General features: G+C 42.0%; 1 protein-coding gene across 14 annotated transcripts in view; it reads left to right on the top strand.

Moving 5' to 3' along the window:
- Positions 1-419: 419 nt before the first annotated feature.
- LOC120048669 (carcinoembryonic antigen-related cell adhesion molecule 5-like) overlaps positions 420-13,723 on the top strand; it is a 71,344-nt gene continuing 58,040 nt past the window's right edge. For 5 of the 14 annotated variants that reach the window (XM_038994788.1, XM_038994798.1, XM_038994795.1 and 2 more), the window contains exon 1: positions 422-670. In XM_038994788.1, coding sequence (XP_038850716.1) covers positions 619-670 — 52 coding nt within the window. In that variant the 5' untranslated portion in view covers positions 422-618. Of the gene's footprint in view, positions 671-13,723 lie in introns of all 14 variants that reach the window. The other 9 variants (XM_038994793.1, XM_038994792.1, XM_038994786.1 and 6 more) reach the window with 4 other exon arrangements.

The following is a 13,723-nucleotide window of genomic DNA, read 5'->3' as shown; positions in this document are numbered from 1 at the left end:
TCTTTCACGGGCACCCGGCTAGACATGTTTGCACCGGATGAAAGTTTATTGCATTCGTTTTGGAACCGGGCTGCCTCCCGGATGTAAACCCGGTGCCCTGTTCAAAGCCCTTGGCGAAGTCGGCTCAGAACAAAAGTGATGTAATCAAGCATGTGGAGAAAGAGTAGAATTGTGCTTTCAATGCAAAAGTGATTGATTTTAATAAAAACACTATCTGCCTTCCCAATGGAAATTAGTTTGAAAATTTAAACATATTTTATGCACCATGCTGCCTTGTAGACAACATGACCGAGAAGCGCATATTACTGTTTGATTTGAGAAGGGCGCTCCTCCTTCACCGCTTTTGCCCAATCACGTCTTGCCATAGACTGTTAACCCACTAATCGAATCCTCCCATTGCTATAACATGTAATGTGGTTAGCTGATAAGTAAAATACCTATCCAGCATTGTAAGATCTGGCAACGTCTATACAGTGGACGGGACCTAAGCATACACCAGTGAGTGAGTGAGTACAGTGGCTGTGTGTTTGGTCTGTATAGCCTACCAGTGCTACCTGCGGTTTGTCCAGGATACATTATTTTGTAGCCTACTGATAACAATTGTCCGCAAAACGCCTAATGGATTTTCATCACTCAACTTCATTGACTGTGTACTTGTTGTCCATCCTTGGTAAGTTTTGGTCTTAAAAAAATTAGTGGTCTCTTTTTATAATGTATGCTCGCTTTGGATAAGTGTCTGCTAAATGACATTGTTACATATTTGCCAAAAATGTGCTTTAAAGAGGTTGTAAAAAACATTGAGTATTGTATTAGCCTATGTGCACTACATGTTTTATTATGCGTTAATGTATATTGTTCATTTGTTAAATCTCTCACTTTGCCATGTTTTATTAAACCAGCTTCAAGCCACAGTGGGCAGCATGTTAGCTCTCGTTTATCTTTGGTTCTCAGTTGAAGCTTTGAAGAGGTGCAGAACTGTGTAGGCTACAATAGTATCGACGCACTGTCGACACGTTAATAATTCATTCTTGCAATACGGTTAACCTTTTGACGTTTGCTTTCATATAATCGAGAGATTTTTCATAAAGCAAAATATTAAATTATTACACCTTGAAAGGGTTACACGGAACCCAAACCGTCTGCGCTCGTGCGCCATCGTGCATACATTTATTTTGTCCCCCTACACCAAAGGCGATCACAACACGCAGGTTAAAATATCAAAACAAACTCTGAACCTATTATATTAATTTGGGGACAGGTCGAAATTAAACATTTATGACAATTTAGCTAGTTAGCTTGTACTTGCTAGCTAATTTGTCCAGGGAAATAAACGTTGTTATTTTACCTGAAATGCACAAGGTCCTCTACTCCACCAATTAATCCACACACGACTCGTTTCTAGTCATCTCTCTTCCTTCCAGGCTTTTTCTTCTCTTGACTTTATATTGCGTTTGGCAACTTTCATAAATTAGGTGCACTACCGCCACTGACCTCGTTCGTCTTTCAGTCACCCACATGGGTATAACCTGCTTCTATAAACCAATGAGGAGATGGGAGAGGCAGGACTTGCAGCGCTATCTTCGTCAGAGTAGAGGACCTTGTGCATTTCAGGTAAAATAACAATTCAATGTTTATATCCCAGGACAAATTGACTAGCAACAGCAAGCTAGCTAAATAGGACAAATTAGCTAGCAAGTGCAAGCTAACTAGCTAAATTGCCATAAATGTTTAATGCTTTTCGACCTGTCCCCAAATTAATGTAATTGGTTCAGAGTTTGTTTTGATATTTTAACCTGCGTGTCGTGGTCGCGTTTGGTGTAGGGGGACAAAATAAATTCATGCACGATGGCGCACGTGCGCAGCCAGTTTGGGTTCTGTGTTAGGGTTCCCACACAGCAATGTTACAGCGCCTGTTTAGGGAAGACCGAAGCAACCATCTGTTCTAATTAGCTATCTCTCGCCAAACACCTGTGTGTAACCAACAGAAGAAGGATGCCAGAAAAGTTATATATGTAACTTCATCCGAAGAGGAGGAGCAGGGATTGAACCAAGACGCAGCGTTGTAATTTGACATGATTTATTTACTAAACAAGGAACGAAAACGAACTTCACTTGAAAACTAACAAAACAACAAACGGAGTAGACAGACCTGGACTACGAACTTACATGAAACACGAAGAACGCACGAACAGGAAAAATGACTACATAAAACGAACAAACAAACAAAACCGAAACAGTCCCGTGTGGCGTAACAGACACAGACACTGACACAGGAGACAACCACCCACAAACAAACAATGTGAAAACACCTACCTTAATATGGCTCTCAATCAGAGGAAATGAAAACCACCTGCCTCTAATTGAGAACCATATCAGGTCACCCATTAACCAACATAGAAACACATAACATAGACTACCCACCCAAACTCACGCCCTGACCGTCAAACACATACAAAATAACAGAAAACCGGTCAGGAACGTGACAATATAACTGAAAAATACTGTAGGCTGCAACTGTGTTAAAACCGGCTGTGTATATTTAGCATTTGTGAAATTATTGTGATATGAGAGGGCTTTATCTTCTTAAAAAACATATTTCAATTGAGAATCGTTACACGTTTAGATTCAGTATTTAGCTGTTTTGTCTGCCAGAGACAGTTTACTAGTGATGTGCAGTTCTTTTTACTGACTCGAGGGTCATGATTTGTTTTTCTGAGTGACTTTGTTTGTTTGAACTACTAAATTCACGTTAGTGCTGGCCGCAATAAATCCTACAGCAGGATTAATACACGCTCCTCCGGCTCAGCGGCTCCAGAGACCTGCTCCGACCACCAACTGTCTGTTTATGATCTATTTTCCAGCACGCATATGACAGAGAAAAAAAATACATGTCTAGAACTGACAATTAATCGCATGGTACAAGAATGACTATTGAATGTTATGATGGACACAGCTTTATAGAACCAAAACCTAACCTCAACAAACTAGAATTTGAGAATTAATCCTTTTGGGGGCTACAGTTCGCCAACAACTATAGTTATCACCTTGCTTGACTACCCAGACTCCTTGCTCCAGCCAAACGCCACACCACATATGGGATTACATTTTATTCTAAAGTAAGCAAGCTTGTATGTTGAATTTTGTGGTAGCACATTGAGATTCGTGGTTGCAGGTACAACTCGCAAATGTGTCATTTAATTTCACATGCTCATATCATGATGTGTGAAAAATGTAACAAAGGTCGCAAAGTTGTAACTTGACATTTCAATAGATTCAATTTGATTTGCAAGCATGCAACTCAATTTGAGCATGAATGCGACTCATTTACTAAACTTGCAACTAGTGAATCTTCTTCTGTGACTAAAAAATACATTTGCGCATGTAAAATCTAGTGATGGGCATTCCGAGTGACCCGGCTCATTTGGCTCCATTCACGTAAAAGACCCGGCTCATTTGGCTCCCAAAAGTCTCTTCGTTCAAAATGCTTAAAAATCGACCTAGAACCATGAAAAAATTGCAGATCTCCAATGTAAAGCCCAAACGGTAGGTGTAATATAGTGATTGGACTATCGCGAGATTACCTACCTGTTAGAGTGATGACATAACTGAAGAGAATAAAAATGTCACTGTGAAACCTAGAAAAGTATGAGTTATTAAAGCAAGTTCTTTAATTCAACAACACAACATTTTGGTGATGTGGATTGAAGGACTGTAAAAACATACCTCAAGGACATGAACAAAGCTGATTACACATTCAAACACCAACGGAACAAAAGTTAGCAAGGAACAACAAGCACCAGCACCGCAGCCGCCTGTTCTCGCTTATGCGTAGTTATCCCCGCCAATTTCATTGACTCTCGGAGCAGCAGACTTGTACACAGAATATAAAATATGGATGGAATCTTACAACTTCTTTGAAATTGCAAGTGGAACCAGAGGAGCTGTGAATGCATGAGAAGAGCTACATTGTATTGGAGCACCCGTGCAGAGAATCTTTGCCTATCTACCAGAAGAAAAAGGTACATTTGCACAGACTGTAGCCGTGCTTGATGCCCACTTTACATCGCAGAGAAATGTGTTGTTTAGACAAAGAGCACAGACTCTAGACAACTATTGATGCTTATGTGAATGCATTAAGAGAACTGGCTAAATCATGTGAGTTTAATGCACTGGGTCAGACATGTTGAGGGATCAGCTAGTGGAAAGACGTGCATACAAAACACAGAGAAATTGCTGCAGGAAGAAGGGTTAACTCTACAAAGAGCTCTCACTGTTGCTAGAATATTTTAAGCAGCACTGGCAGAATCAGAAGTGCTTTCTGATAATTTTGGCAAGGCTAAAGACAGTCATGTTAATTTTACTGAAGGGCGTGTAAATGCTAATAAACTGAGGCAGAGCCCAAAATAGAAACAAATGCACTGATACAGAGGAATGCAATAATGACACCAAGTGTTTCAGATGTGGACTGGCAACACACAAATCAGATGAATGTGAAGCTAAAGCAGCTAAATGCTTGTACCTTAATTAAGAAAACAGGCCATTATGTAAGGGTCTGTAGAAAAAAGTAAATCCAAAAGAACAAAAGCAAGGTGACAAATACAGACAATGCTAAAACTGACAAACCAGTTGTGAATGAACCTGCATCTGACAAAGAAAAGTTTGTGTATTCAATCACAAGGGGAAAAAAACTGAAAGTCAATCGACAAAGGCGGAAATTATCTTTTGATACGGGCAGTGGAAGGAATCAGAGGAATTGTAGAAGCATTGATGGGGAAAGAAACCGTGTTTTGGTGTGAAAATACTTAGCACAAAGGATAGTCAATTCAGTAAAGAAATCACCAGGTAGATTCTAGCATTGTTTCCATTGATACAGTCACAAAGATTCAGTGAATGAGTAAATAGCCCCTGTAGCTCAAGGCCTGAGATGTGTTCCTTATCCAGTGCTGGAAGCTGTCAATCAAGAACTGGAAAATATTTTTGAAAATATCATCGAAGAAGTTACTGAAGGATCAGAGTGGATTTCCAACATTCTCCTCATTCCAAAGAAAGACACAAAAGAAGTCAGTTTGTGCTGTCATATGAGAACAACACCCAGTTCCGACAGTAGACAGTATACTGCAAGGAGAGAGTGTTTGCAAAACCCGGAACTGGAGAAAAAGGATTTTGTCAGGTTTCTTGATTCTTGACAACATTCATCACACACAGAGGATCTGACAGATTCAAGTGCATCTGAGGCTTACCAGAAAGCCATGGACTTTATGCTACGTGGATTACAAGGTGTAGTTTTCTGCATTGACAATGTCTTTGCTGAAAATGAACTGGAGCAGAAACTGAGGAAAGTCTTCCAAAGATCCTGAGCCAGAGGACTGACACTTAACAAGGAAAAATGCATATTTGGACTAAAACAGATTGAAATCCTTGGTCTTGTAGTCACGGCAGAAGGGATAAAACCAGACCCACAAAGCTGAAGCCCTAGGAAAAGCACCAAGACCAGAGAATGCAAGAGAACTACGATCATTCTTGGGGATGTGGATTTCTCATGAAAATCATACCTAACTACTCAAACCTCTTAGAAGCACTACGTGGGGTGAAAAAGGATAAGTTGGAATGGGCATCTGAAACAATTAGAGAAATGAAAAGAACCCTGACTAGTGAACCATGTCTAGCATACTTCAAACTGAATGTACCAACAGTAGTGATTAGTGACTCAAGCCCAGTAGGACTTGGAGCTATATTGCAAAATAAAAATGTAACGAGTCCATCACTTATGCAAGTCGTTCACTATCCCTGCAGAGAGAAAATACTCGTAGATCAAGCGAGAAGTTCTTGGTTGTGTGTGTGGGCAGTAGAACACTTCAGACCTTTTCTACATGAAGGCAAGTTTGTACTAAACTGATTCCAAACCACTGATCTACAGTACGCCGTGTCCACCGAGAATTCAAAGATTTGAACTCCGACTACAACCATATGACTACAAGATTGAGCACATCATGGGAAAAACAAACATCTCAGATTCCCTATCTCGACTTCCGTTACCTGAAACTGCAGAAAATTGACATGTTGACAGTTCTGTGCAGTGCTTTCAGTTAACACGACTTACCTGCATTGACAATTGAGGATCTGAAGAAGGCAAAAAACTGGATAAAACCTTGACAAAGTTGATTCCATCTGTGGAAAGAGGAAACTGGCCAAATCCAGTTTGAGTGCATTTACAGCCATGCAACATATGCTCAATGGAGCTATCAACACATGATGGACTTATTCTAAGAGGACGTCAGGATTTTATTTTAAAAAACCAGATCGAGCAAGCTTTGATGATCGCACCCAAAACTAATCAAGGAGTGGTTCGTACAAAACAGTACACGAGAAGCAAATTCTATTGGCCTAACATGGACTTCGATGTTGAAAGACTGATCAGAAATTGCCCAGCATGTGTGCTAAACCAACCACTGCACGAAGACCAACAACTTGAACTACCACCAAGACCCTGGAGCAAACTAGTTATTGACTTAGTGGGAATGATCCATAATTAATACATACTTACCGTAATTGACTATTACACCCATTACCCAGAAGCTGTTGTCATACCTGACATATCTTTAAGTACGGTGTCTGCAGAGATGTTGAATCTTTTCGCATGCTTTAGAGACCCCCTAGAGGTGGTTACAGATAATGGCAGACAACTTGTTGGATAGACTTTAGAAATGTTCTTTGTGTGTGGGTCAAACGCATTCAAGCATCACCATATTATCCTAAGAGCAATGGGAAAATCAAGCGACTCCATTGATATCTGAAGAAACAGCAAAAAGTGAAGGGAAGGGCTGTTAAGGTGAGCTTCCAAAGATTCTCCTAGCTTATCGCTGCACACCTCATCGTGCATCAGGACAAACATCAGCCTTGCTCTTGTCTGGAAGAGACATTCAAAGTTGCCAAGTATTGAAAAGGAAAAACCAAAAGAAAACCAAAATCACCACAGCCTACGAACAGAAAATGAGAACAATAAGCTGACAAAACGGAGACAAAACACAACTCGCAAGTATGAAGAATGAAAAGTTGGATGCCAAGTTCCGAGGCACACGCTGTGTTATTGTGACAAACCTCAGACAACTAGTTTGAACTAGTGAGCACAGAAGATGGATCTAGACTCATAAGGCTATGTAAAACACCTTCAACACACTCCTTTGCAACTTGAGTTTAGCATTCCAGAACCTGCAAATGACTTACCTGTGAACAATGGATCTTCAGAAGCTGAGACACTTCCACAGCTGGGCTATACTGATATATCTTATGGATCTATGGACAATCTCGAATCACAAGTGACTACCATAAGTGGTAGAGTTGTTAGAAAGCCAGCAAGGTTTAAGGACATGGTAATGTAAAAAGGTCTGAAATCAAGGATGGACAAAATAAGATTTGTATAACATTTTCAATTTGACTGTTTATTATTGTTCATTTAGAAGCACTGACATGTCTTACCTTTTTGAATGTAAAAGACAATCATATTAATTGTGTAAGCTATTGTCACAGAAATGTTAAATGGGAATGAATATATATATATATATATATATAAAAATTATTTTTACGCACTGAAGAAATCAGTGTGGACAAGATTTAAGTGCTCTCCCCACCTAGATTCTGCAGTGAGGATTCGCCCTCTTTAGATAATTATTTTGTAACTTAACATCTCTTTTACCGATGTGATTCGGTTCCCGACCTTCACCAAAAAGATCAGTTCAAAAAGAGCTGTTCGTTTCTGAACTAGTCAAGTCTGCACGCTCAAAGTTTTGACACATGTTGTAAATCCGGCTTTGCACAATTGTAACAAGCCTGTGCTTTTAAATGTCTTTCTGCTAGAGTGACACATGTCTCTAGTGTTGGCAGGGCTTTTTCTTCTGACCAATCAACTGAGGTGTTGTCATTCTGCGCCTGAGTTCATTTTGCATGGCCAGGTGACCCGGCTGGGTGGAGTTTGTACATTTTTAGACCATTTCATGGGGATTACAGCGGGTCTCCTTATCTCTCTCTCTCGTAGCCATTTAACATGTATGTAAACACTCAAATTCATACAAACTACTACGGACTTAAGGACAGAATTTACATTCTGTTCACTTCTCCTATTCTTCAGTCTTGTCTGGGATATATATTTTAGTTAGCACACCTGTGTGGTGTCTTTATATACATTAATACAAATGTATTCACCCTGGACATGAGACTTGCTTTGACAAAGGTGGAACGCTGCCCAGCCTTACATAATTAGAAAGAGGAGATTATCATGTTTAAAATGGTGTCCAATTAGAAAAAATCCAAATATACACATTGAGAAATATTTGGCGAAATAGACAGACATACCTATATTTCACTATAGTAAACAATGGGACGACCTCCGAGTACCATGAGTAATTTTTTGTTTACATTTTAGCTACCAGCAACGTGGGCAGGTCTCATTGCCAACAATAGCAAAGCAGGCATTGTGACGTAGAACATTAAGCTGGGAATAGAACGTTCGGAAGGAGAGTTGGTGCCACGGTGCTCAATAGAACTAATAGGAGTTGGCAGGGTGAAAAATGCCCTAAAATAAGGCCTGTTTTGTCATGATTACTTCAAAACTATGGCAAGCAGCTGGGACATATGGTAAAATAATGAAACTGGGCTCCACGGCAGATGCAATGAACTAGTTTTCATCAGAAAAAAGCATTGTTAAAAATGTCATGTCCAGCCTACCTGTGGCTTCAGGATATTCGTTGTGGGAAATGTGGGGACCCGGTGTCCAAGTAGGCTACACGTAGCTATGTGTGGAAAACATTTCATCACAGGTAAGTGATTTTTAACTTTTTAGTAAAGTCGGTTTATAACGCAACTCCCTACTTGCAGCTGTGTAGTCTGTTTTGTGTTCTTGGCTAGCTTAATTTTACGGTTGGTAGCTAGCTAGCATTCACTCACTTTTGGTGCATTCACGCACCGTCATGAAAATATTACGTTTTTCTTAGTGAGAACACTCGGGAGCAGGCAATGTTGAATTTAATCTTTAGATATTGTACTTTGCTTAAATGTAGGTTTGTAATTGACTAAACAAGCAGACAAATAAAATTGCGTTCGGAAAATGCCAAATATCTGCTGTGAGCCAATGGGGTAACCTAGGTAACCTAGGTGTTTTCCCACAGGCGGGCGGGGCAGCGACATTCTATCTGCATCTATGGTTGCCGAAATAGACAGGTTTGATTTTGGCAGAGGGCACTGATTGATCTGGAGGTAAAGGTCCTGCCCCAAAGCCGTTGTGTATTTTCTCTTGGAGACAAATTTACAAGCACAAACTGCTGTTACACCTGTGCAACCACAGATTTACAACTACAAACCATTTTGGCACAAGTTACGTTTGTGTCAACTCCGGGCGCTCATATTTGACATGGGCATTATTTATTTTTTTATTCACAGAAGGTTCACCATTCGAAAGTGCAGTAAATGAGTTGCGACATGTTTGTTATTGAATGCCGAAACCTGAACTAAAGACCTCGGTTTAAAAGCTGACAGTGCTATTTTATTTTGAATCCTGCGGCTCCGTTGGGCTAAATTGCTGTGAACGTTGCTATCTGTCCCGGAATCCTGCCAGATTCCGTATAGGGGGAGAGGCGTGAAAGCCCAGCAAGCCTAGCTGGCTCGGCAGTCTCAAATGGAGGCCGCTATTGAACATTTCCAGCGTTGCAGGAGCTGTTTGCTTTGCTTTGTTCCGGGACAATGTGGACCGCACTGACTTTCAATGTAGCAACTGCTTGCTTGCGAAGGACTACAGGAGCAAAGTAGCTACTCTTAGCAAGCAAGTAGCAAACCTACATAATCTACTGGGGAACCCACGCCCACCTTTTTCTTCCACCCCAGTAGCCAGATAGTGCTCTGGTCTGATGGAAGGTTCGCCACTGTGTCGGCTCTCCACAGCCGACTGGCCGGTGCTCGGCAGGTTTCCATCCACAAGGGGGTCTCCCCCTTCCCTGGTGAACGGAGATGTTCTCAACCCAACCAGCCATGGATGTACATCACTCGCCATGGAATTCGAAGAAGGCGTCCTCTGGCAACGGGGGTCTCCATGGAGATGTTGAGCCCGGAACTGACCGGCGCCTTCTTCCTTGGTGGCTTCCCAATCAAGATCGGATCTGGAGGTACCTGCGTCTTCGTCCTCGGTTCTGTCTTCCCCCTCTGGTGGCTTCTACCTCGGGTTCAGATCCTCGGAGCTCCCAGCCTCACCAGACCGTGAGGCTGCCTGAGATACCGGCCCATTCAACATCACCAGCTGTCATCATAGGCAGCTCTGTGGTGAGAAACATTTCAGTCCCCAAGGCAAAAACCTTGTGCTACCCAGGAGCACGAGTACAGGACATGAGGCTGCTTCCAACTGTTCTACCACAGATGCCGGGAGCTGACACTGTCATAGTCCATGTGGGGTCAATCGACATCAGGAGGGCTAGCTCGGAACATTTGAAAATTGATTTTAAAGAACTGATTTTAGCATTAAAACACTCCAAAAAACTGCCAATAATTTCAGGTCCAGTACCATCGTTGGGCCGCGGATGTGAAAGATTGAGCAGACTGCTGGCATTACACATCTGGCTAAAAGACTACTATAGCTCCGCTGAGTCACTTTTATTGATAACTTTGACACCTTCTGGAAACAGAATATACTCTACAGGAATGACAGTCCGATCCTGACCCACCAAATTTGGTCTTGTTATTAATAACTTCACCATGCTCAAAGGGACATTAAATGTATGCTTTTTTTTATTTTCAATGCAAGGCATTGAAAAAACTCCCTGGTCTTTGTGGTTGAATCTGTTTTGAAATTCAATGCTTGACTGCGGGACTATCTGTATGTGTGGGGTACAGAGATGAGGTAGTCATTTAAAATAGTGAAACCCTATTGTTGCACACAGTGAGTCCATGCAACGTATGTGACTTGTTAAGCAAGTTTTTGCTCCTGAGTTTATGTAGGCTTGCCATAACAAAGGGGTTGAGTTCTTATTGACTCAAGGCATTTCACTTTTAATTAAAATCTCAATTTGATCCATTTTAAATTCGGGACAGTAACACAACAACATTAGGAAAAAGTCAAGGGTGTGAATACTTTCTGAAGGTACTGTGTATGTATGTATGTATATATAGTATATATGGCAATATACATTTTTCAACCCTTTTCCATCTGAAATATCTGGAAGAAGTAAAGGCTTTGCTTTCTGGTAAAACAGATGGAAAAGGGGGTCTTAGAAAACAAAATCTAGCAGAAAAGTCTTAAGATATTATTCTTTATAGTTTATTCGCCGTTAGTCAGCACCTCCACACAATTTTTCAGGGTGTGCGCCAGCTCTTGTTTTTTATTCTACTATTATCTCTCGCTGATAGCGCCCCAACAAATGAACTCCCTAGCCAACATGGGAACTGAAACAAACTCAAACAATACCCAATAAGCCTTTTTGAATACAGCCATCAACAAGGAGACAACATTTTAGTAAGTCTCTATTTGAACGGCCAGAAGGTACTTGGGAAAATATTTTTAAAGAATTACAAGACTGTTCATTCAAGAACTAGAGCACATCGTCACTTTAAGTGAGTATGTTTGAAATGGAGTTATCCCACACGGACTACGTTGGCAAAAAGAGCCTTCAATTGGCCAACGCACTGAAGAGTTTTGTGAACGATGGTGTGCTATACTTATGTTCATTGGACCTGATGGCTCTGATCATTGAACATATTATTTTTGTTTTACCGAGATCGCAACCTCAGTTGAAAATTCACAGCATGCTCTGAGACGAGCTTAATGACCATATCAAACTGGATGATCTCATTAAGAGTAATGCAGACCTTCAGACTAAGATTACAACTGACCTAAAGGAGAGGAGAAATCAAGAAGTATAAATGTGATTTGGAAGAAAAGAACAATGGACTAATATACCTCTGGCGAGATCCTGAGCACAAAACACATAACCGGAGGAGACAAGCCGATGACAGACGCAGAGTTCCTCTGTCAGACCAACTATCCACAGATAGCGCTAACTCTGGCTCCTCTACCAAAGGTGAAATTTTTTTCTACAACAGAGGGCGGGGACACTGAGGGAAGAAATCCACTACCACCCCGCGACACCTACCAATTGAGATCCAGGGTGGGTCCCCAGTCCAACAGGAGCTAAATGTCTTCAACTTATCAAGTAAGACTCTGACATCAGCTCACCTTAGTGTTCTCAATAAGGGGTTATCATTTGTACCCACTGCATACATTAATGACTTTGACGTCCAAATCTATTCAAGTTTTTCTGTAATCTGAAATTGTGTGTTCTTTGATAAGAGTGAAATTTACATGACTCCAGTTGAAATGTCATTCTCAGTGAGATGTATACATAGGTCTACCACGCTAATCAATAAACGTATTTGTCCTACGTGAGTCGAGGAGATGGAGCCATCAACCAAGTTGAGGCACCTGACAACCACAAAAAGTGCATTCGTACGCCCCCCCCCCAAATGCAATGCGTCCATAGAAACCTTCTGTAGGATATGTAGGTGACCTACTGAAAGGCAAACAGGATATCATAGGATTTGTTTTTCTGAGGAGAGAGTGGCTCTTAAGGACTTAGTCAGATACTTTGGTTATCATTAAAAAATGTGACGGAGGAATTTGTATACAAAACAAATGTGACTGTGATTGAAAGGTGACTTCTATCGTAAACTGAATTAATCAAGAAAGCTAAGATAACTGAGCTAAACGACTACCCCCCCGTAGCACTCACTTCCGTCATCATGAAGTGCTTTGAGAGACTAGTCAAGGACCATATCACCTCCACCCTACCTGACACCCTAGACCCACTCCAATTTGCTTACCGCCCCAATAGGTCCACAGACGACGCAATCGCAACCACACTGCACACTGCCCTAACCCATCTGGACAAGAGGAATACCTATGTGAGAATGCTGTTCATCGACTACAGCTCAGCATTTAACACCATAGTACCCTCCAAACTCGTCATCAAGCTCGAGACCCTGGGTCTCGACCCCGCCCTGTGCAACTGGGTCCTGGACTTCCTGACGGGCCGCCCCCAGGTGGTGAGGGTAGGTAACAACATCTCCACCCCGCTGATCCTCAACACTGGGGCCCCACAAGGGTGCGTTCTGAGCCCTCTCCTGTACTCCCTGTTCACTCACGACTGCGTGGCCATGCACGCCTCCAACTCAATCATCAAGTTTGCGGACGACACTACAGTGGTAGGCTTGATTACCAACAACGACGAGACGGCCTACAGGGAGGAGGTGAGGGCCCTCGGAGTGTGGTGTCAGGAAAATAACTCCACACTCAACGTCAACAAAACAAAGGAGATGATTGTGGACTTCAGGAAACAGCAGAGGGAGCACCCCCCTATCCACATCGACGGGACAGTAGTGGAGAGGGTAGTACGTTTTAAGTTCCTCGGTGTACACATCACGGACAAACTGAATTGGTCCACCCACACAGACAGCGTTGTGAAGAAGGCGCAACAGCGCCTCTTCAACCTCAGGAGGCTGAAGAAATTCGGCTTGTCACCAAAAGCACTCACAAACTTCTACAGATGCACAATCGAGAGCATCCTGTCGGGCTGTATCACCGCCTGGTACGGCAACTGCTCCGCCCACAACCGTAAGGCTCTCCAGAGGGTAGTGAGGTCTGCACAACGCATCACCGGGGGCAAACTACCTGCCCTCCAGGACACCTACA

Source organism: Salvelinus namaycush, chromosome 5, assembly GCF_016432855.1.
Source record: "Salvelinus namaycush isolate Seneca chromosome 5, SaNama_1.0, whole genome shotgun sequence".
Taxonomy (NCBI): Eukaryota; Metazoa; Chordata; class Actinopteri; order Salmoniformes; family Salmonidae; genus Salvelinus; species Salvelinus namaycush.
The sequence above is the reverse complement of the archived record's forward strand: the minus strand, read 5'-3'. Positions and strand labels throughout refer to the sequence as shown.